Genomic DNA, 23,987 nt, shown 5'->3' with positions numbered 1-23,987 from the left:
CTTAATAGTTATTTTGCATGTATGAAACTTAGTATGTCAGGCTAGTTATTGGACTGAGTCAGTGCATTTTTTCAGTACAGCTTTTGCTGCAGTAATTTTATTAACTCGTGCAAGTTCAGTGAGAAGCTAGATTTGTTAATTTCGTAATTAATTCCTTAAATGTTTAGATTGTTTTCATCAGCAATTTGTTGTGCAACATAAAATTCATAAGGCTTTCGTGAAAAATCTTCAGACTTGAGTAACTGTGTTTTTTTAATCTTAAATAATCATTTGTTTGCCAGTACTTTTCAGATAGATCTAAGAGACACTTAAAAGAGCATATGAAGTATGAAAGATTCCATCTATTAAAAGAGCTGTGCGACAGATGTAAAAAATCCAGGTTGTTACAGTATTCTGAAACACGATGTAGTTCAGAATTCTGGAGAAAATGAAATCTTAAAAGAAGAATCTCTCAAAAGTAGAGAAGGAAAGAGAGTTTGAGGGTGTTTGAAGTATTTCAGCAGAATGGAAACACACTGGTTTGATCTTGACTTTGCATTATATAACACAGTACAGAAAAATTAAGATCAGATATTTTGGAGTATTTCAAATTGTCTGCAATTCTTTCTTTATTCTAAGAAAACTGACCTGGTTTTGTGAAGCATTTTGAGTTTGACGAAGTTGACTATTTGGATAAAGTTTCACCAACAAGGACTGGATGCGTTTCTGTGTAGGGTCTTGCATAATTAGATTTATAAAACTAGAATACTTTCTTACATTATTGTTCAACAAAGTTATCCTTTTCACCTCTTTTTAAACATATAATTTTATGTTATTATTTGTTTAAATGTGACACAATACTTAAGCTTTAGGATGAAAGGGGATCATTGAGCTCTTGCTACCATAGTCATGGAAGGGTCAAGCTAAAATAATTGCAGTTGTGCAGACTTTCTTGAACTGTGACTGCTGGTACCTGTGCTTTTTGCCCTATTTTTTTTCTGCATGTCACTTCCATTATTATTATTCAACCTACTTTTGCCATACTTATGTGACCAGTTCTCTGCTGATGCTTTGTAAAATGTGTACTGCTACTTTCCCTTTTTGGAGAAAAATTATTTGGAGCTAAAGAACTCCACTGACATCATAGCTTCATACTAGCTTTTTTTACAGACACAAATCCTGTGCTTAACCTGATACACGGAAGGAGCTAGAACATGCAGAAGGGAATGAAGTGTGTATGGTCTCTCATTAATGCCAGAAAGTGTTTGCCATTTAGCTTCTTTGAAACGTTAGGTTATATTTTGTTGAAAGGTAACTCACTGAGAAAATAGAGATGAATTAAGGAAGCTATGGTTCAGGGAGAAAGATAACAAGATGGCATTAAGTATGAAGAAGAATGTAGAAGCAGGTGGGCTGATGCTGAAGCAAAATGTTGGCAGAGAACAGCAGTGGTCAGGGTTGTGAATTTGATGCATCTGGCTCTGTTCTCTCACATGGAGCTGGCAAACAAACTTTATTTCTTCACTTACATGGTTCAAGGAGCTCTTTGTGGCTGTGTGGTGAAACTAGCTAACCCACGTTGCACCTCAAGTTACTCTTATCCTAAGTGTCCAAATTGAGACATAAATTGAAGTACATCACGTATTTTCTCTGGCCCAAAACCGCAGATTGCCTCTCTGTGGGAAGCTGGGCTTGCAGAGCAAGGAAAACCAGAGCATGAGGGTAGGGAAAACTTTTAGATGTCTGGTGTAACAGACATAGATTGTAGCCAAAATACTGTGCTTTGCACTGTTTTTTGCAGTAAGTTACCTACACTAAACCAAAACTTGCTTTTGTTAGGGATGTGGTTATACCTGCTGCAGGGTTGGGGACTTCTTTCTTTTCCTGCACCTAGTTGGGTAAATTCACACTTTGTACGCTCCTTTTCTGCTGTTCATCTTACCCATGAGGCAGATACCACAGGCTGAGAAGCAGAGGCATTTTTTTCCCACATCCTCAAAGACATTAGGCACTGCATTCCTTTCCATGACACTAAATAGAGCTCTTGAATGTGAATAGATGGAGTTCAAGGTTTAGCATTATGCAGTGTCTTGTCAGTGAACTTGCTAATCTCATTCATTACCAGCTGACCTGTGTTTGCTTGAAGTTCTCCAAAAATCATGGCATGGACAGATGTCCAGCATAAATTTTTCATGTGGAACTGTTAGGATTTGACACAGCTGTAAACTACTGAAAAGAGAGACAGATAGGATCAGTAGATATCCTTAGCCATCATTGCTGCTACTCACTATGCATGTACTTACTTGCTCTTACATATACATATGTTTAAATGTGTGAAAATGGAGGGTAATTTGTTTGGAATTTTCTTCACACAGTATTCTCATCTGCTAATTATGTTACAGTATCAAAGTATTACATGTTTTGCGAATGAGAAACAAAAAAAAAAGCTAAATACTTATATTTTCAACTCTTAAGAGACCTTTTTTAGAAAGAAAAAATCGGGATAAGGATGGGGAAGGGATGCAAGGGAACAATGAGAAAGATACTACTTGGTAAAATAGGCTTCACATTCAGCATGCTTGCTGCCTTAAAAGACTCTTTCCTTTCTCACTGAGATTTTTAGTAGAAGCCCTAAGGAACATTTGAAGAACAACAGTGAAGTGTAAACAGGCATTTAAGGAACTCACTTCCAAGACTAAGAGTATGATGCTAGGAAAAAAATAAAGAGTCTTCTAAAAAAGTTTAATCAGTTGGCTGACAATATTGACTAAATGGCTTAAGAGTCAACTTCTGAATAATCCACATTCATACATAATGAGGATAAGTCCTGGAAGTAACAAAAATTTAAGCTAGAGGAGCAGAATAACACAAGTGAATGTAATCACATCCTATGTTGGCCACATGATACATATTCTAGACCAGTCCCACTGTGCTGGCAAAAATCTGTAATAGGAATTTGTGCCTAACTTGTTGGACAGAAATGTAAGAAAACTTGATCAGTAAGGATAGGGAGAACTTTGAATTATAGCAACTTCCCAAAAATGGAAATAGAATGGAGCTGTAATAGAAGTGAGCGATCCAAACTAAAATAGCACAGGGATTTGTGAGTGGCTGCATGAAGCCATGTAAGTAAAGAGTATTAGGCATACGTTCTTTGTTGGCTGTTTCATTCAGACATGAATTTCAGAGGTTTTCCATGATTTTGCTTGACAATTGGGAAGCATTCAGGCATGTTGCTTTTGTATGGATCTAAATAACTGTAGATGTCTTACGCAGTTTGACATCATTGGAGACATGCCTTTTCACTCTTTCCTCCTACACACATCTGCAACTGCTGCTGCTCTCCAGACAGCAACAGCAGCATGTGCTTGAAGACACCCTCCCACCAGTACATTACCTTTGAGGCTGGTGGGATGGGAGCTTATTCCTTCCATTATGGATAAGTGAGATAAAAAGGGAAATGACCTTGTAAAAAAAACCAAAAAAACAACCCAGCACAGAGCAGCACGGAGGAGTTAAATGTTATTTTCCAAATAAAACATTCAGTTAAAGTGGAAGCAGGGAATTTACAGACATTTGTGTTGGATTTTGTTTTTTTTTTTTCTCAGAAGCAGTGAAAAACATTTTGTTGTGGATGAGGCATAAATGTTGTGTGGGCTAGAACTGATTCACTTGGAATTTTGTAGCAGTACAGTGCTGCTTTTGATGAATTTATAGCAGCTGAACCCTGGAATAACTTAGTTCTTGTACTGCTGTACAACTATTAAGTGTGGGTGTGATTTAATGTATCAAAATATTTAGAATTATTTGACCTATAGTGTGGTATAGCAACAGTTGTGTTGGCATAGAATTGTGTTGTGTTGGAAGAGATTTTTTCCATGTAAGAGTAGTTATGTTTATATAGAGCCAATGTAATCACAGTCATACTAGTGGAAGAACAGTCATGGTGCTACTCTAATTCTGGTGTAAGCAAAACTGCACAGCCTGTGTGAGGAGGCCCATATGTACCAACAGAAATGAACATGCTTTTACTGTGACTGATCGCATCACTGACTGAGGGATTTAATGCTTGTTGTTGCTTCCTCTTGTTAAAGATGTTGAAGAGCCCAACACACAGAGGCTTCTTTCTCAACCAGTTATTGTGTCTTCCAAGTTGCAAATCCCTGGGCTACCTTTGCGCTGGGAACAGCAGAGCAAGCTCCTTCCAAGTGTAGCTGGAATCCCAGCCAGTAAAGTTTCTAAGTGGAGTACAGATGAGGTAGGTTTCCCCTGTATCTTCTATCTCACTACCACTGCCCTGGAAGTCTTGGTTGATTCAGAGGTTTAGATTAGCCCATAGATTAACAATAACGAATTAGTACTTCAGAGGGTTACAGTTAGCCAGACCTAATATCACAGATCCCCACTGGCTGCCATTCAGCCCTGGAAACAGTAAGTATTAAGTATTAATTCATCTGTGTGTAGATACAGATAAATATGTATGTATACATATTCACTGGGGTTAAAAATGAAAAGAAAAAGAAAAAGCTAAATGTATGGCCCAGCAGATCAGGTGTCCAAGATGTACACTAAAAGCATCTAGTACCTACACAAGTATTCTGGAGGAGTAGTTTAGGTGTCAGCATGGACCAAGGAGCTATTCTTGGTGCATAGTTTTGATGTGGCACACTGTTTTGGAGGGTGAGAATATAGTGCAGAGGGGAACTGCATGGATATGGTCAGGCCATGACTCTCATTAAAGTCTTAAAATCGTGGTTTCAAGATTTTAGAGTCCTGTTGCTGATCAAGTATGTAATAATGCTTGGACAGACAGGATCTAGTCCCTGCTTTAGTTTCAGAAGTACCTGTAACTAAGGCAGTTCTCTCTGTTGGGACAGTCAGACCTTCTCTAATCAGAGAAAAAAATAAGTGTGAACTTTGAAAAAGGATTTACTAATCTCTGTGCAGTGAAAAATAAAGAAGAGGAAGGCAGCAACCATTTTGTTTTGTCAGAAGTGATTCACTGAGGGAAGATCCATAGTTCTGGATCTGCATGGGTAGAACAACCTGAGTAATTTTGAGGCAGTAGCCATATCCCATTCTTAGATGTCTTGTGACCAAGAGTGGCACGTGCTCTTTTAGTTTGTGAATTTTGTGAATCCTGTCCTTAAACAACCATCTGCATGACTCCATGTACTTATAGAAGAAGGTGGGGCACCTAATATGAGGCTGTGAAACAGTAGCTAAAAACCTTTAATGATTGTCAGCCTTGGAGGCTATTTTGAGAAAATACCAGTCTCACTAAATCTTCTGTTGTGTACTTTGGTGACAGGTCTCTGAATTTATACGGAGTTTACCAGGATGTGAAGAACATGGGAAGGTGTTCAAAGATGAGGTGGGTGAATTTTATTTCAAAAAGACACAGAGTACAAATCTTGGTGGAAAGATTAATTTTATGTCATCATTAAAAACAGATACAAAGTACTAGGATGAAGTTCATGTTTAAAGTCAAATGCAAATGTATCAAAGATTAGGTTGGTTTGCATTTCATGAAGTGGGAAGCAAGTAAAGAACATAAAACTAGCTAAGTATCAGCCAGGTCTCTTGTGGTTCTCTAACTTCGTTACTGCAACTGAAATTAATTAAAACTAATGATAGGAGGATTTACTACTGTTCATTCTTAACCTGGTTTGAGAAAGTTTGTAAGTATGTTACTTTAGTTCTGCAGGATGTTAATAAGTACAATAAAGCAGTGGTTCAAGATAACCACCTCTTAAAACTCTTTGCATCTTGTCTGATCACACTTGGCTCTTGGTGCTCGTCCTCCTGATGTAGTCAGTTTACGAATGTGATTTGAGTGAGCAGGAAGTAAGAAGATCTGAAGGCTTCTGATGAGATTCAGAGGAGTGCGTACTCACTTTGTGAGCATGACATGCGTGTATTTCTGGTATCTGAGAAGATTACTGTGCCAAACTTGTCATTAGGAAGTGGTAGGGATTTCAGGTACAATAGGCCTTTATAAGCTAGGTTGGCTTTTTCTTTGTTGTTCGGAAGTTTTGTTACTCCTGTTAATGCTTACTTTTAAGAAGGCCATTTGATCACAAACTGAGTGAATAGTTCGAATGCTTATCCCAGCCAGACCACCTGAATGGGCAGAGTCTGATACTGTAGTATCCCAAGTCAGCCAGCCTTTCAGCTGAAGAATAGTTGGTACTTAGGCTTGAGAAGGCACCTCCTGAATAAAACTCATACAGATGGCCCTGCTAATCTCCTGCAGCAAGTTTTCAGGCTGTGCTGTAAATCAGAATGACTATTAGAGTTGCATATCAAAGGACTGACCGGCCATCTCTGGGCATTTTGTTTGCATTTGCTTAGATGTTAGGCATTTTACAGCTGCAGCAGGTATGCAGGTCTAGATCATCCCCTATGTCTCACCAATTAATTAGAGATCAATAAAAGCTGGCATATAGCTAATCAAATCATCAGGTGGGAAGTGTTGGAGAGATGGATAAATCCTAAACACTTGCATTCTCAGAGGTGTAAGAAAATACTTCCCCTCTTTAGAATTCAGCCTGTCAGGCTTTGTGAGTAGTAAATTAAACCTCTACCAGTGAGGCTAACACGTGGACTAGCCGGCATCAGTAGGTCTTTCAGTAGCTAGAAGGTGCTGGTTCAAACTTTGCTGTGGAAATCAAGCCTTATCCTCTTTATATTAGTATGCTGCAAAAAACTGGGCACTCCCACATTCACACACTTCTGGTTCAGAGCTCACCCAATCTGGCTTTGTGCATGAAATGAGTAGTAACTAATTGTGGTAACTGCATGGTGCTGTTCTCACTTCAGTGCTCCTTGACTTACAGTGCTGGGGTGTACCTTGCAGGCTTCCCTTTGCAGTGTGTCTGATTCAGAAAGCTTGTCTTCCAGTCCTACAGAAACTTAGTTACACTGGTTTTATCTCAAGTTAGTATCTAAGACTAAGCAGTGCTCCTGATATAACCACTGTTGATATCCTGCTTAGGTTACACTGAAAACTTATTATAGATACCTAAAGTGACCTAAAGTTGACACAAAAATTGTTGGCCCCATTGAAGCCCTTGGAAGTAAGGGTCTTGTGGCTCTTCATGTTTGGATTTAGCACTCCTGCTGACTGAGAGATTTGCTTACAGAATATTCGCTTGCAACATACATTGAAGTAGTAACACTACAAAGCTGGAAATAAAAATACTCAGTGTTTTGAAAAGCTGCATTTGTGTCAAGCAGTTATATGTAGCCTGGCCCTTGTTTACATCTGGGACCAAATTTGTTTTAATTTGCTATTTAACTAACAGAAAGGGGTGGCCCGAAGGGGATTCCAGTGCTGTAGCTGGGAGTGAAATTCAGAAGCTCTGTTACAAAGGCTTGCATAAAAGGAGTAGCTAAGATGTTAAAAAGCATTACTGTGCTGCAGTACAGTTGATTTCTACTTTATTTATCCATTTTAATTGTCAGTAGCTTTTACTTTATACTGTCAATATGAAAATAAGAACTGGTTAGCTAAAAATTAGCCAGACAGTTGTTTTCAGGCAGAAGGATGATCATCACCCTGTTCGTTTAGACTAGCTGATCTGTCTAAAAGGTTGAAATCAAAGCTATCCAGAAAGCATTTCAAAGTGTTTTTATTCAGCCATTCCTTTACACTGTCTTAAATTAAAGAATTTTCTTCTCATGTTTTCTGAAACATCTATACTGCTGCACTGTCAGGCCTATTAATAGCTTTATGTGTTTTTTTCTTTTCAAGCAAATTGATGGAGAAGCATTTCTGCTAATGACCCAATCAGACATAGTCAAAATAATGAGCATTAAACTGGGACCAGCCCTAAAAATCTTTAATTCCATTCTGATGTTCAAAGCTGCAGAGAAAAACTCACACAATGAACTTTGAAGAGAATGGAAATGCGTACGAGTCAGCTTTCTCCACTGGAGCTCATGTTTTATTCAAAGCACAAAGACTTGCTAGAACTATTGAGTAAGGACTCTCAGAAAGGAAGAAACGTATGTTCAGCACTGGTGAACTGTTTATATTCTCCTGGAGCCAGTACACATCTGAATCCTTCTGGGAAGTGTTCAAGCTTTTGAGAAGGTACTGTGTAACAACCGAGTCAGCTAGTCTTATTTACCAAACTAATGGCGCTAATTCTCCATGGATGGTTAGGATCCCTAACTTTCTCTGGACATCGAGAAAACCTTCATTAATTATTTATGCTGTATTATATAAGGGAACGTTAATATTTTATAAGAATTCTTGAATTCTACTTCATGTACCCATTTTACTTTTCAGAAGCTTTTACTTCATACTATCAAAATAAAAACTGAATAGCCAAAAATTAGGCTACAGGTAGCCAGATGAGACTGTTATGGCTAATACCTATGTGTGCCATAGTTTAAAAACGAAACACTTAATGTTACATACGTGACACTTTATGCTACAGCATATAACTACAGATGATAAAACTGTCTGTTTGCTTGTTACAAAACAAACCTTGTTGGGGTTGAAATTATAACGCTTTTTTGATAACTGAATGTTTTTACTTTTGCACGATTACAAAAATGTTATGTGAGTTTTTCCACCAGCATCTTTAATGTATTTTACCAAAAGATCAGTATAGAGAAGGCTGCAACTGAAAAATAAACTTTGACTTCATAGAAGACTTTTCGTTAATGCTGCACAATAGAGTCCCAGCCTTTCACATGGGAACCTGCTACAGTCCTTCAGCACATGAAGGAAAATATGTGTATTTTGAGGTAAGGACATTAGCAAAAAAGAAAATAGATTCATTTATGTCTGCACATGCCAGTCTCCAGTATAGTTACCACAACAGTGGACAAAACCAGCGTGCTAAAGCTAGGACTGCTACTCTGGCTTCATATTCAACATAAGTTTGTTTTCCCAATGGTGGGAGAATTATTTCACCCACTACTTCCTAGTTGGAAAGTCTGATTATAAACAAATAAGGCATAGGGGTGTCCTGGATTCATAGATAGATAAAGCATGGAGGAAAAGGATACTTAAACGCATATGGTGCGTCAGCACATTCTAGGTGTAAAATGCATGCGTTTCACTGGGTCATTAGCAGGCTGCGGATGCCATCAGCAAGTACTTAGGTGAGGCAACCTTCCTTCTTGTAGGATTATTATAACGATTTGTCAGGGAAAGTTGTTGCACTTGGTATATATAAGTAAGATGTAAACCGGATGCACTTTAAATGGGAGAAAGCCTAGCTACGTGTATACTGAGGACTGTTCCAGAATACTACTTTTGCAAGAAGAGAGAGGAGAGTTGGATCAGGATTTTTGGCAGCCCTCTTCCTAGCGCTGTGGTGGGCAGTTGCTCAGCCTTTAGAGCTGAGAACAAACAGAGCATTTCCGTTGCACAGAAATGGGAGAATTTTGCATCTTCCCACAGATTTTGCTAGGCTGTTCTTTGGCTGGAGTTCCTTAAGATTTCAAGAACACTCTGTGCCCTTTCCAGATCATGTAGGTGACTGGTACCTGCCATAATAGGAGGTAAAACAGGGTCAATATGAAGTAAGTTGCATTGCTCTGTTAATTTCCTTCCATAGCATTGCATAATTAATATTTTTACATTTTGTTCAATATTTGTACATTCAAATTGCACTCTTATTGTACTACAATACAAATAAAACCTGAACTGGAGCTGTCTGTTACATTTGTCTGTGCCCAGGATTTTCAGATGAACCCGGCTGTTCCCGAGTAATTCTTCACTGTAGCTCAATGTGGCCATGAGTTAAAAAAGGAATTTGGCTACTGCTGTCTGCCCTCTCCCTAAACAGTTAACTCCTAAGGCTCACAGGCCATTTGTGGACCTGGACAAAGTCACTGGCAGCACCTGAAGCTGCCCATGCAGGTCAGTAAAATGCCACATTCTTCTGTTTTCTTTCCTTCTGTCCTTCCATATAGTTTATTTTCCTTCACCCTCTGTCTCTCTATTGTGAGCCAGCTCTGTAGCCTGCAGTGAGAACCAGTGAAGAGATTTGCTGCTCAACAGAGATTATTTGGAGGTGTTAGCAGCTCCCTGAATTTTTATATACCTACTTACCAAGTACTGTGGTTTAAGAAATGGGTTTGAGTTAATACTGTTCACAAGATTTAGAATAAACCTCACTTAAATGATACAGAGACCAACTTTCTATTCATACAGCTATTACAACAGTGAGGACACAAATAATCCTTACTTTTGTATCCAATGTGATGAGGTAGCAAGGTGTAACCACCTCTGTTACAAAAACTATACCCGACAAATTTACTTAGAAGCTAAAACCACTCAGGAGACCTACTGAGTCTTTAAAACAACGGTTGGTATTGTAGGTTGCGTTGGAGGTAGCCCAGCTGTCACACAGGTAAAGGTTGTCCCCTGATTTCTGTGGAGCCACATGAAAAATCCTAAGACTTTGATGAGAGAGCCTGGCCATTAAATGCAGTGAGCTCCTCTTATCCTGCAGGATCTCCCCGTGTAGTCTCTGCATTGGAGTCATTCCTGCACAGCTGAGCTTTAACAAAAAACAGCTGCGGTCTTCCAAGCTGTGTGTTTGAGCATTTAAAGAATCATGGTGACCACAAATGCTGCTTTGCTTGCGCAGACATTTTTATAACTGGTAGGAGATTGATCTTTTTGGTAGAATGCAATGTTTTAATAAAAATCCATTTTCTATTTCATGTAATGGGTCGTGTTTGGGGGCTGCTGCTACTGTCCATCACTAGGTGTTTGTCCAAAGCCATACACTGTCAGGCAGTAGCCCCGGGGATTTCCAGACATGCAGGAGTTAAGAGGAGTGTGTTAGGAAGAAAAGAAGGCTGTGGAAGAAGAGAGGAGAGGGCCTCCACTCTGTGTGGGCAGACAGGAGAGTCACTATGTGGAGAAGGCCAATTTGTTCCGGGGAACAAATTCAGAAGGAAAATGAGGCGTTCTCTCCCCGCCGCCAAAGCTGTGGTTACAAACATGCATGGCAGCATCCCAGATAAGTCATTCTTGCTACTTTGAGAGCTCATCTTAGAATCTTTATTTAGCAAATTCAGGATTAATGTGAAAAATAAAAGGTTTTATGCATGGAGAAAATACTAGAAACTAATCTTCCTGCAAACTAAAAATCAGGCCCACCATTTTAAAATACAAAAATTATTATAGTAGGCTTTCAGTGATGATAATGTAATGAAATGATGGTAAAAAGGAAATCTTTAATTTGTGCCACTTCAAAACAGTAACTGTATTAGCATCTGAAGCAGTGAAGTGTTCACAGTGGCTCAGAATGTGGTTTTTAACATTCTGAGGGTCAAAATATTACCTGAATTTGTCAAATGTTCCATATGGAAAAATAATACATGACACATGCAGTAGTCTAGAAAATTTTATTATTTCTAATGCCTCTAGACTGCTCTAGAATTTCCATTTAAAATAATGAAAATGCTTACGTTTAAATTTTTGTAAAAAGTAGCCAGTACAATTTAAAAAAAAAAAAGGCATTATTAAACATAACTGTTATAAATATACATACACTTTCACCAGAAAGAATGGCACTGACTTATCTTCACAACAGAGGGATCTATTTTGACAAAATGTCAAATGCTTCTGAGGAGAGCGTTGTGTACACCATCAGATATTGGCATAGTCAGGGGCCTCCACCTCTCTCTTTACCTGGGTGAGCAGGGATGCTGGGCTCCTCACCTCAAAGACCAGAGACTCCAGGAAGTTCAGCGTCCTGTGGATTCTCTTTGGGCACGGGATATCGAACACACGAAATGCAGCCACCAGCGCTGCCAGGGCCATGGTGCAGTCATCGAGCTGGGCTAGCTCTTCTCTTTCTACGTACAGTGCAAACTCGCACGAATTCACATGGAAGGGATTTTTTACTTCCAATACTGGTGTCACTGCCTTTACCTAAATTAAAAAAGGGAGATTTCAAATGATGCCACAGCATCGCTTTGGTGAACAGGTCAGAGAAATAACTAACTACACTTTTGAATTTAGCTAGTATTTCTATGGATATTTGCCATCTACCCAAAAGGCAGACTTAATGTCAACCTTTTCCAGGAACTAAGCTGAGCAACCAGAAGGCCGAGTGATGCACCCAGGCAGCTGATACAAGGAAGGGAGACCAAGCCTGCTGTGCTGTCTCCTACCTCCTCATTCACTGCAGCAAACAGACTGGAATCATCTCCAAAGACATCTGGCAGGAGTAGACATGCAGCAGTCATTTTCATATCTGTCAAAGGCAAGGATTTCTACTAAATTACAAATGCAAACATTCTAGCACTGCAGTATGGTCCTGGAAAAGCAGATTGCAGCCTATATAATAGTTAACAGCTCAGCAGTGGAACTGTTGTTCAGTCCATTTTGAAGAGTAGCTTGTACCACAGTGAAGGTTTAGGTGCCTCAGCTGGCAAAGGGTATTCAAATAATTCGTGGCACTGCTACACAGTATTACAATTAAATTTTTCTCACAAGAAGTAAGTAGGCCTTTGGGTTGCTTCTGTTGGAATTTGCAAGCCGAGTAAACCTCCTGCACCCCCCACCCGTGCCCACACTCTTCTCTCCGCAGTAAATCAGATATTTTGGGGGACTCCATTTTCAAGGCTGTGGTACGAGCTGGTGCTGCAGGACCTCCTGGGACATGGTAAGTGCTACCCTCTGGTTCAGCTATTATTGACTGTAACATCTTTTTTGCAGGTTAGGCTTCTAGTGCCATGTGTTTCACTGAACCTGTCTTGTCAGGCATTTATCACCTAGGTGCCAGGTCAAGTTGTTTGTGAGAGAAAAACAGGAAAGTAAAGGCCTTGGGACTTTACTAAGATGTTGAGTTAAAACTTTGTATAAGAAAAGGGGAAATTACTTACGTCCATAACTTTCTAAGGCCAAAGGTATGAGTAGAAAGTCCATAAAGGCTTTCTGGATTAGGCTGTCTGCTGACACTTTTTTATCTTATCATGAGCTACTGAGTACTCATGGTTTTAAGCTTAAAGAAAGAAAACCCCAGTATTTTAACCTACTCTGCTGGCTTCTTTAAGAAATGGCCTGGTAATAAAAGGAGTGAAACTGCTATAGGAAACACATGTATTCATACTGTGTCACCTTAGATTTGACATCCTGGCATTATGCCCGTGTGATAGAAAATGACAGTCTAAGGAGCACTTCTCACAGAGCTAAGCTCAAGCATAGGCACTGACAGCTGCAGTTTGGGTAGAATAGCAATTTTGAGTAACTGCTTCAAAGGTTTTGCCCTTGCAGAACCGTGCTCCCCAGACTTCTCAGACTGAAAGAAGCTGAGTGGCAGTGGGTGCTTGCTCCCTCACAGCCAGGAAGCCAAACACTTCGAGATACCTGGACCTCTTTGCATGACTCTGGTGCCTGCTCACCAGAGGTACCAGTTTGCGCACGTATTCCTGCAATGTGTCTGCAGAGATGAGGCACTTGAAAGACAGTGGTAATTACTAGTTTTATTTCACTGGGATGAAGAGTTCAGCCATAGAAACAGTACCTCTCTTTCTAAAGGAAATGGTCTCTTTTTATGGGACTATTTCTAAACCAGAAAATTTGTTTTCTGTGTGTATTTTTAGAAGATAATAAGCGCTCCTTTACATATCTAGAAATACATAACTCTGCTCATCTAGCTATACTTATCCTGCAGTCTTTCATTCAATTAAAAGTTTCAGTACCTGACTTAATTTTCCTAATGATTTATTAGCTTTTATTCTTAATGCTTCCCCATCGCTGTATAATTTTTCAAGCAACTGTAACATTTTTAGTATGTTTTCATGGTAAAATTGGAGCTAGTTTAGTTACGTAAGTAAGAACAATTAGCTACAACAAAACTCTGATATTCAGAGCATTTTTCAAACAACTGTGACATTTTTAGTATGTTTTCGCGGTAAAATTGGAGCTAGTTTAGTTGCATAAGTAAGAACAATTAGCTACAACAAAACTCTGATATTCAGAGCATAGAAGATTTGTACTGACATTTCAGAACGTCTTCCTCTGTGTGACGCTTCAGATTTTCTTGCAGCATAACGTTAATTGGATTATTCCTCACCGCATACAAAGATAATATGTTTTCTGAATATATCTCCAAAATCTCAACTGTTTTCTTATAAATGTCCATGTGTGTGAGAAGCTGGAACTCCCTAAAAAGCTAAAAGAGAAACAAATATTTGGTATTATTGCAATCCTGAGAACTGAAAACAGCACAAGGTGCACGCTTTGAAGACAGGATAAAACTAGCTCAGTAAAAAAAGATTATAAACCAGAGGGGATGGTTTAATTTCTTTTCAAAGCAAGGAAGAAATACATCAAGTAACACCAAAATACTGCAAATAATGCACTGGTGTTGCATGTGGTATGTTTAACACAGGACTGGTGAATCTTTCAAAGTGGCGTTAGCAGCAAAAGTGTGAGTTAGGTTAAAGAGAATGATGTTGGATACTTCACTGGAAACACCCAGTAAAATACGTGCCTGTGGTTATATCACATCTATAACACAAAATTCAATGTCATTATTTAAAATAGCTATTACCTGATAAGGGCATCTTAAGAAAGGAAATAGTCTAAGAATGTCTTTTAAAGGTGCCTTATCACTGATCATCTTTCTCCGCATTTCAATTGTCACATTCATTCTGTTATCCACTTCTTTCCAGTTCCTCTGAGTTTTCAGATATTCTTCCTTAAGCCATTTAATGTGTACATCCATTGCACTGCCTTCAAGACAAACTGGTTCTTCCTATCAAGAAATGAAGGACAGAATTGTGACAAATCAGCTAGCCTTTTAATCTGATGTAGCTTGTGTGATTTGAGTGTAGTCATAGTGTAGACATGCTCAGCAGAAAGTATCTGTAGTACAGTTTCAGTACTAGCTCTGTGCACTTGCCTTCATGTTCTGATAGTTAGATGAAGATCTGTTTTCATATAATACTATAGCTGTCAGCCAAGTCTCCCAGGCTTAAATTACATACTTGAGGATATTAGTGAAATTCCTATGCCTGTGTCTGGTTTGCCTAATTGAAGAAATAGTATTTTCTTCCTATTCATACAGGTCCTAAAAGCAGGACAACAAACTTTCACATTTATGCAACTGAAGTATTTACCTCCAGGGAGACCAGCTGAACTCAGAAAACTCTTAATAGAAAACATGACTGAGTAGTTTGACTATTAGTGTATTCAAAAAGTTATTTTGTACTTGAAGATTGTTAACAATCTTCTTCAAAATTACTATTATTGTCCCTGCTTTAATTCCAAACCCGGTAATTTATAAGAACAGGAGTGGCTATCCAAAGGAGTAGTAAATCAGTGACAGTAGCCTGGAGCTGTTTAGTTTCTATCAGAGGATGCAGTGAATATGCTCATTGGAACAAGCTGAGACAATGTACAGATGCACTGTTAGTACAGTTACTGCTCCCAGGCTGCATTTACCCTGGCTTTTCCCATATGTATTATCACTGACGCAGCTGTTGTCTCTGTCAGTGGTGGCCTGTGGGTCAACGCCAGCGGGAGTTGAAACACTTCATCCTGTTCCCTGGAATATTTAAGATGCAGAGCTACGAAACATAAAACATCCAAAACTGCTTCACAGTGCTCAGTATGTGCAATTAAACTTTCCAGTTTAATTAACATCCTTTCTTAAATTGTGCATGTGACATTCCAAGAATGGTTGCACAATGTACACAATTAAAAAACCTGTCTCCCTCCTCGTATATATCCGTGGATTTCAATAGCCATTGGAATCACAGAAGAAAATAAGCCTTGCATGCAGGACAGGTACCTTCTGTGACCCCACAGGTACTCCCCTGGCCCCTGCTAGGCTGCTGTATTAGCACAGTCTGCACTCTTTCTAATAGAGGACTTTAATCTGCATTGCATTACAAGAGTAATATTTGTTTGTGACCAGCCTGAGTAGGCATTCCTACCCTCCTCCTCACTGCACAGGGACAGAGGTGGTGGGTCAGATGATTTAAGTCCCATACTCTCCTCTACCTGGCTGAGTGCTGAGAAAAAGAATCATAGAATCGTTAGGGTTGGAAAGGACATAAAGATCATCTAGTTCCAACCCCCCTGCCATAGGCAGGGACACCTCACACTAGACCAGGTTGCCTGCCTCTGTCCAACCTGGCCTTGAACACCACCAGGGATGGAGCGTTTACCACTTCTTTGGGCAACCTTTTCCAGTGCCTCACCACCCTCACAGTAAAGAACTCCTTCCTTATATCTAATCTAAACTTCCCCTGTTAAAGTTTGAACCCATTACCCCTTGTCCTATCGCTACAATCCCTAATGAAGAGTCCCTCCCCAGCATCCTTATAGGCCCCCTTCAGATACTGGAAGGCTGCTATGAGGTCTCCACGCAGCCTTCTCTTCTCCAGGCTGAACAGCCCCAACTCTCAGCCTGTCTTCACACGGGAGGTGCTCCAGCCCCCTGATCATCCTCGTGGCCCTCGTCTGGACTTGCTCCAACAGCTCCATGTCCTTTTTATGTTGAGGACACCAGAACTGTACACAATACTCCAAGTGAGGTCTCACGAGAGCAGACTAGAGGGGCAGGATCACCTCCTTTGACCTGCTGGTCACGCTTCTTTTGATGCAGCCCAGGATACGGTTGGCTTTCTGGGCTGTGAGCACACACTGCTGGTTCATGTTAAGTTTCTCATCAACCAACACCCCCAAGTCCTTCTCTGCAGGGCTGCTCTGAATCTCTTCTCAGCCCGACCTGTAGCAGTGCCTGAGACTGCCCTGACCCAGGTGTAGGACCTTGCACTTGGCTTGGTTGAAGTTCATGAGGTTGGCATTGGCCCATCTCTCAAGCATGTCAAGGTCCCTCTGGATCCTATCCCTTCCCTCCAGCGTATCAACTGAACCACACAGCTTGGTGTTGCCGACAAACTTGCTGAGGGCGCACTCAATCCCACTGTCCATGTCGCCGACAAAGATGTTGAACAAGATTGGTGCCAACACCGATCCCTGAGGGACACCACTCGTTACTGTTTTCCAACTGGACATTGAGCCGTTGACCACAACTCTTTGCGTGTGGCCATCGAGCCAATTCTTTATCCACTGAGCGCTCCATCCATCAGATTGATGTCTCCCCAGTTTAGAGACAAGGATGTCGTGTGGGACAGTGTCGAACGCTTTGCACAAGTCCAGGTAGATGATGTCAACTGCTTTGCCCCTATCCATCAGTTCTGTAGCCCCATCATAGAAGGCCACCAAATTGGTCAGGCAGGATTTGCCCTCAGTGAAGCCATGTTGGTTGTCACCAACCATCTCATTGTTTTTCATGTGCCTTAGCATGCTTTCCAGGAGAATCTGCTCCATGATGTGTAAAGTAAGGTTGTGTGTGTAGTGGTACCTCCCGAGTTCTGTGAAGACTTCACTGAACTGGGGTTCGTGGACTCCCAAGGGTTATAGCTTTAGATTTAATAGCCTTTAGTAGACTTTTTCCTTCCATTATTTTCCCCAGTCACTTTTCCAACTCTCATAAAATCATACATCCTGCATTAAATTCAGCAGTTTAACTGTGCACTGTCAGAAAAAACTTTTATTTTTCTCTTGCTGCTTCTGCCTTCTAATTGTCATACTGGATTCAAGACCTATTCACCATCTTCTTGCCACTGTAGTTTTATAGACATGTCATATTTTGTCCTCGGCCACCTCTTTTCCAGCCGAGATTGTCCTAAGCTATTGAATCATTCCACATAGAAAAGCTGGTCCAAACTTTCAATTATCCTTGTTACTGTCATTGCATATTCTCTAATTTCACTACAGCCCTTAATTAGTTGAGATGTTGAAACACCACAGGTGCATCCCATGGAATAATGTGCTCCTTTTTGTTTCTTTCATACATAATTCTGAGCATTCAATATACATTTTTGTACTGCTGCTTAGCATTGCGCCAAGTTTTCTTTGGCATAATATAGAAATATCATTTGTGAAAAGTAATAAGAAGCTCAGAGCCCATCACTGTAAATGTTGTTAGAGCTGGGTTTTCTCTTTGTGCCTTAGTTTTCATCTAACACTATCAAATTTTATCTATTGTTTTTTTGGCCTGTCACTCAGTAGCATGGGGTCCTTCTGCAGTTCTTCAGGCAATCTTTTATTGTTACTACACTTAGTAGCATCACCCAGTGTGGTCAGCCAACTATCCTCCTTTTTCCACACCATTTAGAAATACATTGAACTGCTTAAACTAAGCATTAATAATTGTTCTGCTGTAAAAACCAGCTATTTTTGCCTAGCCTTCTTTGTTCTATTTTATTCATGCAAGAACCTTCTTGCTTATCCTTCAGATTATATCCTCTAAGAGCCTTTGAAAGGCATGTGGTGAAATCTCCTCTGAAGTTAAAGTAAACTCTATCAGTTGGATTTCCTGTGTCCTCAGGGTTGTTGAATACTTCAAAGAACTAATGAATTCATGAAGAATTACTTTTGTTCACTGAAACTTTGTTGATTCCTTCCCAATGTGTTCATCTCTTGGGTCTGCATTACAGTTCTTGCCAAACTGGCCAGTAAAGACAGTAGCTTTCGTGGTCAGTATGGTCCCTACCAACCATGAATACCATTCTAGTATTCACACATCCCCAAGTGGGCTGTTCAGCTGTTCCTTAACCTGCTAACTTGCACTAAGTTGGATGGGCTGGCTCTTGCTCCAGTATGACAAAACCAAGGGCTGGTCTACTTCTGTCAGTCTCAAGATGCTCATGCTTTCTCACACATGTACGCAGACGGTTGGGGTTTTTTAATTACATTTATGTTTTTCACTCCAGGCAAAAGCTAGTTTGAAGTCTCTGACTCCAAACAGCTGCTATTACTGGCCTCTCATGTGGGTCTGCTTCCAAGCCTCCTGCCCATAGAGCAGGGGCTTCTTCAGCCACCTGCTGTGGCTCATTTCCAGAGGGGCCATCACCTTCAGTGCGTTACTTGCAGAGGCAGGAAAGCAAAACAAACTCAACCTGGTGTGCTGTAACCACAGACAAATGAAATGGGTTGCTTAGAAACCAATACGAAGAACAAGTCATGACCTTTACTCCAGCTAATTTCTATCCCCCTTGTCAAGGCAAACACAGCTCAAGTTGATGGACTCTCCTTGTAGTCAGCTCTGTCTTTGAGAGCTAGTTTAGCTTATGATATTATTAATTATCTAAATGAGACTATTTGACATTTTTGTAAGCATCAGGGGCAAGCTACCAATAGAAATACAGCAGTAGTATAAGGAAGAGTTGCTGTCAAACTTCTCTACTAGGAAAGAAATAATGTGATGGAAGGCCAGACTTCATTGTGTAAATCATCCATTACATATGAGTAACACAAGCAGAAGTCAGTGTTAGAATTGCGTTTCTTGCAGTGTTCAGCCTGCGTAGAGCAATGACCATCTGTAATCTTTCCACCTTTTTAAGCTGCATTTCTAGGCTGAAGAAAGGTAGTTCTGAACTGTAAGCTCTTAAACATAGCTTGTTTAAGCTAGTAGTCTGTGTAATAGGTGTATATTTCCAGCCATAAAACACATCTTAAAACTTCAGGCAAGCAATAGAGCTCCAGAAATGCACCAAATCCATGGTAGGATTGGTTTGGATTGTTTGGCCAGTTTTCTACTGGCCTTAGTAGGTATTGCTGTTTCGGAGATTACTTCTTTTCTATTAAAGTGCAGTGGAAACATAACAAGCGAAGTTTATGTAGTCTGAGGATGGGCAATGATGAGTATGATGTAAAATACTTGGGGTGTTTTAAGCCAATGCTGCATTCAGTGAAAGGGCAAGTGAAAACCCAATTCTAGGGTTGGCATTAGCAACCAAAATTGCTACGATCTGATCTTCACTATACATGATGGCTTTAATACAGTGACAGGGTATGCCTGATATATCTAATCACTTCATTTTGTTTCTGGCCAGTTTCATTCCTACTTTCATTCATCCCCTACCAGGGAATACAAACAATATACTGTAGTATACAGTGCTGTGTAAAAATAGATCAACTGATAATTGGGACGATAGATTTACAGCATCATTGCATATTTTTAATTCCAGCTGATTTCATGCAGGTGAACCATGTTTATCAGTAAAGAACAGAACAGAGCAATGAGACCTCACTGGTACATCAAGTCAAATGGCTGTCTTTAGCAAAACCAGTGTGGAATTAGAGGAGAGTGACTTTAGATGTTTATGGATGAGTAGCTGTTTTCAGTCAACCTAGCTGAAAAGGGCAAAAGCATTCTGATTTATGTTCTTCATTATTTCTAGGAATAGTTTTATTGAAATAAAATCTGAAGATTTTTGATAGAGCAGGAAAGTTTGGCATCACTTATTTTTACACAAACTATTTCTGGCCTCAGGATTTATTAGATTCTAACATCAAAAAAGGTTATGCTTTTATTGGAAAATTACAATGCTTGCAGCAGAATGCATTTGGTAACTTGCTTCATAATTCAATTCCCATTATACTTCAGCCCTTCTTCCTATTTTGCAAATTTGCCTTTTTTCTAGTAGAGTGCAGTGAACTGGTATTAACTCAGCCACACCTAAATGCAGGAATCGCTTGAAATGTTTTTTCCTTTTAGTTTTTGGTTTGTAAACAAGTTAATTTTTAAGGTAAGTGGAAAGGTAACCAAGAGGTGGCTTTCTTTTTGGGGAAAGTTATCATCTCAGTGGGACGCCATTTTGCAAAGAATCTGGGTTTGGAAAGCTGGTTACTGAACCATTCTATCAGCCTATCACATGCTAATTTAGGGAGGACTCTAGATCCTCTCCACTTTAACCATCAAAGCGAGAAGGCTAGTTAGAGCGTAGCAATATATCAGTAGAATTTTGACAGTAAGGTTAAAGCTCAATTATTTCAGTACTCGGAAAAACAAGCCTACCTAAACCAAAGCCAGGAGCTCCTGTCTCCATGTCTGAAGAAAAGAAGCCAAACCTAACAGTTCAGCATATATTCAGGACATAACTTAAAAAATAGCCACTTTAAATGAGGAATCCTTCATTCTTCAGGTCACCCAACCTCCAATGTTAATTGGTGATCTTTAATTATTTTTGTATATAGAATTTTATCTTAGTTAGCAACATACTAACCTAGTTTACAATGTAAAGAACTTCCTTTCTTTTTAAATAATAAAAGTTCTATTTATTTTAAAAATATCTTTCTGGAACAAGTGAGTTATTTACCTCAATGCCTTTAAAAAACAAGCTGCCTTTATGTCACAAGCTCATGAGAAACAGAGAATAGAGAAAAAGGTCAAAAGGATGCAGAAAGGAAGTGAATGAGGTAAGCAGAGGATATCCAGTACTTGCATGGCAGTGTAACCTAGACCTTGCTTGAGGGATGGTCCTGCCAAGGATCTTAGCCTTTCTGTTGGGTTCACACGCAACAGGTGACAGCAACAGGAAGCCCATCCCAGAGTGCCCATGCCCGCAAACACCCTGGGCTCTTGGCATCTCAGATATCTGTGCTAAAGCCACTGGATCTAGAAGCCACATGGGTTGTAGGGCTCTTTGCCCACACTCCAGCTGCCTTTTCACAGTGACCCCCAGTTGATACTCACAGTTCTACTTGGAACCATATACAAAAAGGTTGTGTTAAGATGCTCACATTAAAGCAAGAAAGCATATATACAAAAACCATTATTTGTTTTCTCCAAAAACTGAAAAAAACCCCCACCCTCCAAATACCTCATGCCTCCCATCTCCTGATGCAAGAGGCTTATTAGTCATTTGGCCAGACAGGTTTTTAAATAAATGCCAAATTCCTTAATGTCTTTTTGATGGATCTTGATTTTTCCCATATGATAGGAGATTACATTTTCCCTGTAAAATATGAGATTATATTACCATATTCTTGTAAAAAGCCTAAGATAGAGGGGCACTTTTATGAGTCAGTGCCACAGCCAAGGAAGTGAAGCCGTTTGGTGTCTTTGTGGGGAGGAATGGAGCAATTCTTATGAATGATGCGCATCTCCAAGGTCTAAGCTTTCAGTTACTGTTCAAAGCCAGCATCATAAATCGTTAAAGTCATTAGTGTCAGTAACAAAATAACATGACTGCGTAATCACAGTGATGGAAGCTCCTCTGGTGAGGACAGCAGGCACCTCTTCTCTTTACAAGGGTTTACACCAGTTCCTGAATGGTAGATGTAGCCTAGCCATTGCTATCAGCAAAGATCAAGATCTCTTTTTTTGAAGAATGCCAGCAGAACCTACTGGTTCCTCAGTTTGAGAGAGTGAATTCAGACAGGACCGGCAGAGTTAAAGGGATGGATATAAGGACACTGCACTTCATGCTGCTGGTCTGTTCACTGCCAACCATGGATTCAGGTTCCTCACCTGGGATGCTCTAGGACTGTTCCTTTGAGGAAATTCCTTTGGATGGAGACTAATCTGCTTGCTGGAAAGGTCAGAAACCATGTGATGGTAGTGAGAACCATCTCCTGCAACAGCAGTGCCACATAGACAGGTTCAGTGGTGCCAGCAGTGAATTGGAGCTCCTTTTACACCATACTTTGGGACTGGGTTGCTGATGGGTAGCAGTGTTGGTACAGCTGTTGTATTGCCTTTCATTATTACTGCTCCTGTCAGCTCCCAGCAGCAGCTAATAATACTTCATTTGAAAAAAATATTTCAGACTTTTCTTGCTAGATGCCAATGCATATGCCAAGTCCTGTTATTGCTTAGAACATTGCTGCTGCTAACACTTCTTGATTGCTGAGTCTACACCTGCATCAGAGTTAGCATCAATTTTCAAAGTACTTGTGCAAGAAAACCTGACAGTAGCAGTTTCAGTGTCTTCTCTCTGCCTAAACAAAGAACATGATGCTTGCATATTCCCACTGGGAGTATAGTGGGACCCTTGTTTCCTTGTTTGGAATAATCTTTTCCATTAATTGGGTTTTGTAATTTCTTCAGGATGAGCAACAGTTTTCACAGGTAGTTAAGTGAGCATAATATGAATCTTGTGTATTGATTTTTGAATACTGAAAAGTGGGTCTTACTATTTTGTCTGGAACAAACAGAACAGTTTTTAATACCACTATTGTACGGGACATCCCTTTTTCTGTGGTGACTTTCAGGTTCATCATAATGACATTTAGTTTGCTGAACACTGGAGCATTTTAGATCAGGAGGAATGCTCAAACCAGGTTATGACCATTAGAAAGCAAACCAAACAAAACACCGCAGACTGATCTGGAGCAAGTCTAAATCTGAAAGACAGGCAGTAAGCTGGACACTGCTCAGAACCCATCTTCTTGCCCCAAGAGATAGGGTAAGAGAGAATAGAAGGCATTGCAACTGTGCCACCTCTCATATCCAAACACTGAACACAAAGACAGATGAAGCAGCATGGGCAGACTGCTTTCATGCAAAATGACCATGTAACCTACTACAGGATCCACGCTGTCTTGTACTCAAATAAGATGTTTAATTAAATCAGGCTCTGCTTTAATTACGTATAATTACCCTTTTGCACCAGGAAGACTCTTTCAGAGCTAGATTACATGTCAATGCTAACTGCAAACTTTCAAGGCCACATGCATCAGTTTATATCTGATCACATTTTCTTTCTGATTTGTAAGCTGCCAAACACAATGTAAGGAAAATGGGTGAAATCTCGTCTTCTACCAAGGGACAGCCTGTATTTCACACTTTACGTTAACTCACAGAACAACGGAGATAGTGAATGACATAAATCAGAAGGTGAAGTATAAGATGCATACCAAGAATTTGTGTTGAAAGCTTTTGCTTTAAAAGCATTTAAAGTATTAGCTAAGCAACACTACACACTATGTATGCACATCAATGTTTTAGTAGAAAAATCACATTACAGCAGTACAGTCATTGAATAATCAATCATATATGCATGCCCACATTCTGACTGTGAAGATAGTCAAGCATTTGGTTTGGAAACTTTTAGTGGAAAAGGGGCTATCATCCCTGCTTCATCTGTCTACAGCATTCACACTATAGATGGTACCTAATGCTGTACCTGCCTATAGTGCCCCTCAACTACAAGACTGA

The 23,987-nt window shown here is 39.9% G+C and overlaps 2 protein-coding genes across 8 annotated transcripts in view; one reads left to right on the top strand and one right to left on the bottom strand.

Moving 5' to 3' along the window:
• The window catches only part of L3MBTL3 (L3MBTL histone methyl-lysine binding protein 3), a 79,776-nt gene extending 70,125 nt beyond the window's left edge, over window positions 1–9,651 (top strand). For all 7 annotated transcript variants that reach the window (XM_030490240.1, XM_030490239.1, XM_030490242.1 and 4 more), the window contains exons 20-22: window positions 4,074–4,237; window positions 5,291–5,353; window positions 7,736–9,651. In XM_030490240.1, the coding sequence (XP_030346100.1) occupies window positions 4,074–4,237; window positions 5,291–5,353; window positions 7,736–7,879 (371 nt within the window). In that variant the 3' untranslated portion in view covers window positions 7,880–9,651. The remainder of the gene's footprint in view (window positions 1–4,073; window positions 4,238–5,290; window positions 5,354–7,735) is intronic.
• A 1,954-nt stretch (window positions 9,652–11,605) lies between these two features.
• SAMD3 (sterile alpha motif domain containing 3) overlaps window positions 11,606–23,987 on the bottom strand; it is a 39,996-nt gene continuing 27,614 nt past the window's right edge. Inside the window, exons 8-11 of the mRNA XM_030490114.1 lie at window positions 14,520–14,723; window positions 13,967–14,138; window positions 12,133–12,215; window positions 11,606–11,890 (exon numbers count right to left, since the gene is read on the bottom strand). Coding sequence (XP_030345974.1) covers window positions 11,606–11,890; window positions 12,133–12,215; window positions 13,967–14,138; window positions 14,520–14,723 — 744 coding nt within the window. The remainder of the gene's footprint in view (window positions 11,891–12,132; window positions 12,216–13,966; window positions 14,139–14,519; window positions 14,724–23,987) is intronic.

Source organism: Strigops habroptila, chromosome 6 (genome assembly GCF_004027225.2).
Source record: "Strigops habroptila isolate Jane chromosome 6, bStrHab1.2.pri, whole genome shotgun sequence".
Lineage (NCBI taxonomy): Eukaryota > Metazoa > Chordata > Aves > Psittaciformes > Psittacidae > Strigops > Strigops habroptila.
Note: the sequence above shows the minus strand (reverse complement) of the source record. Positions and strands in the feature narration are given on the sequence as shown.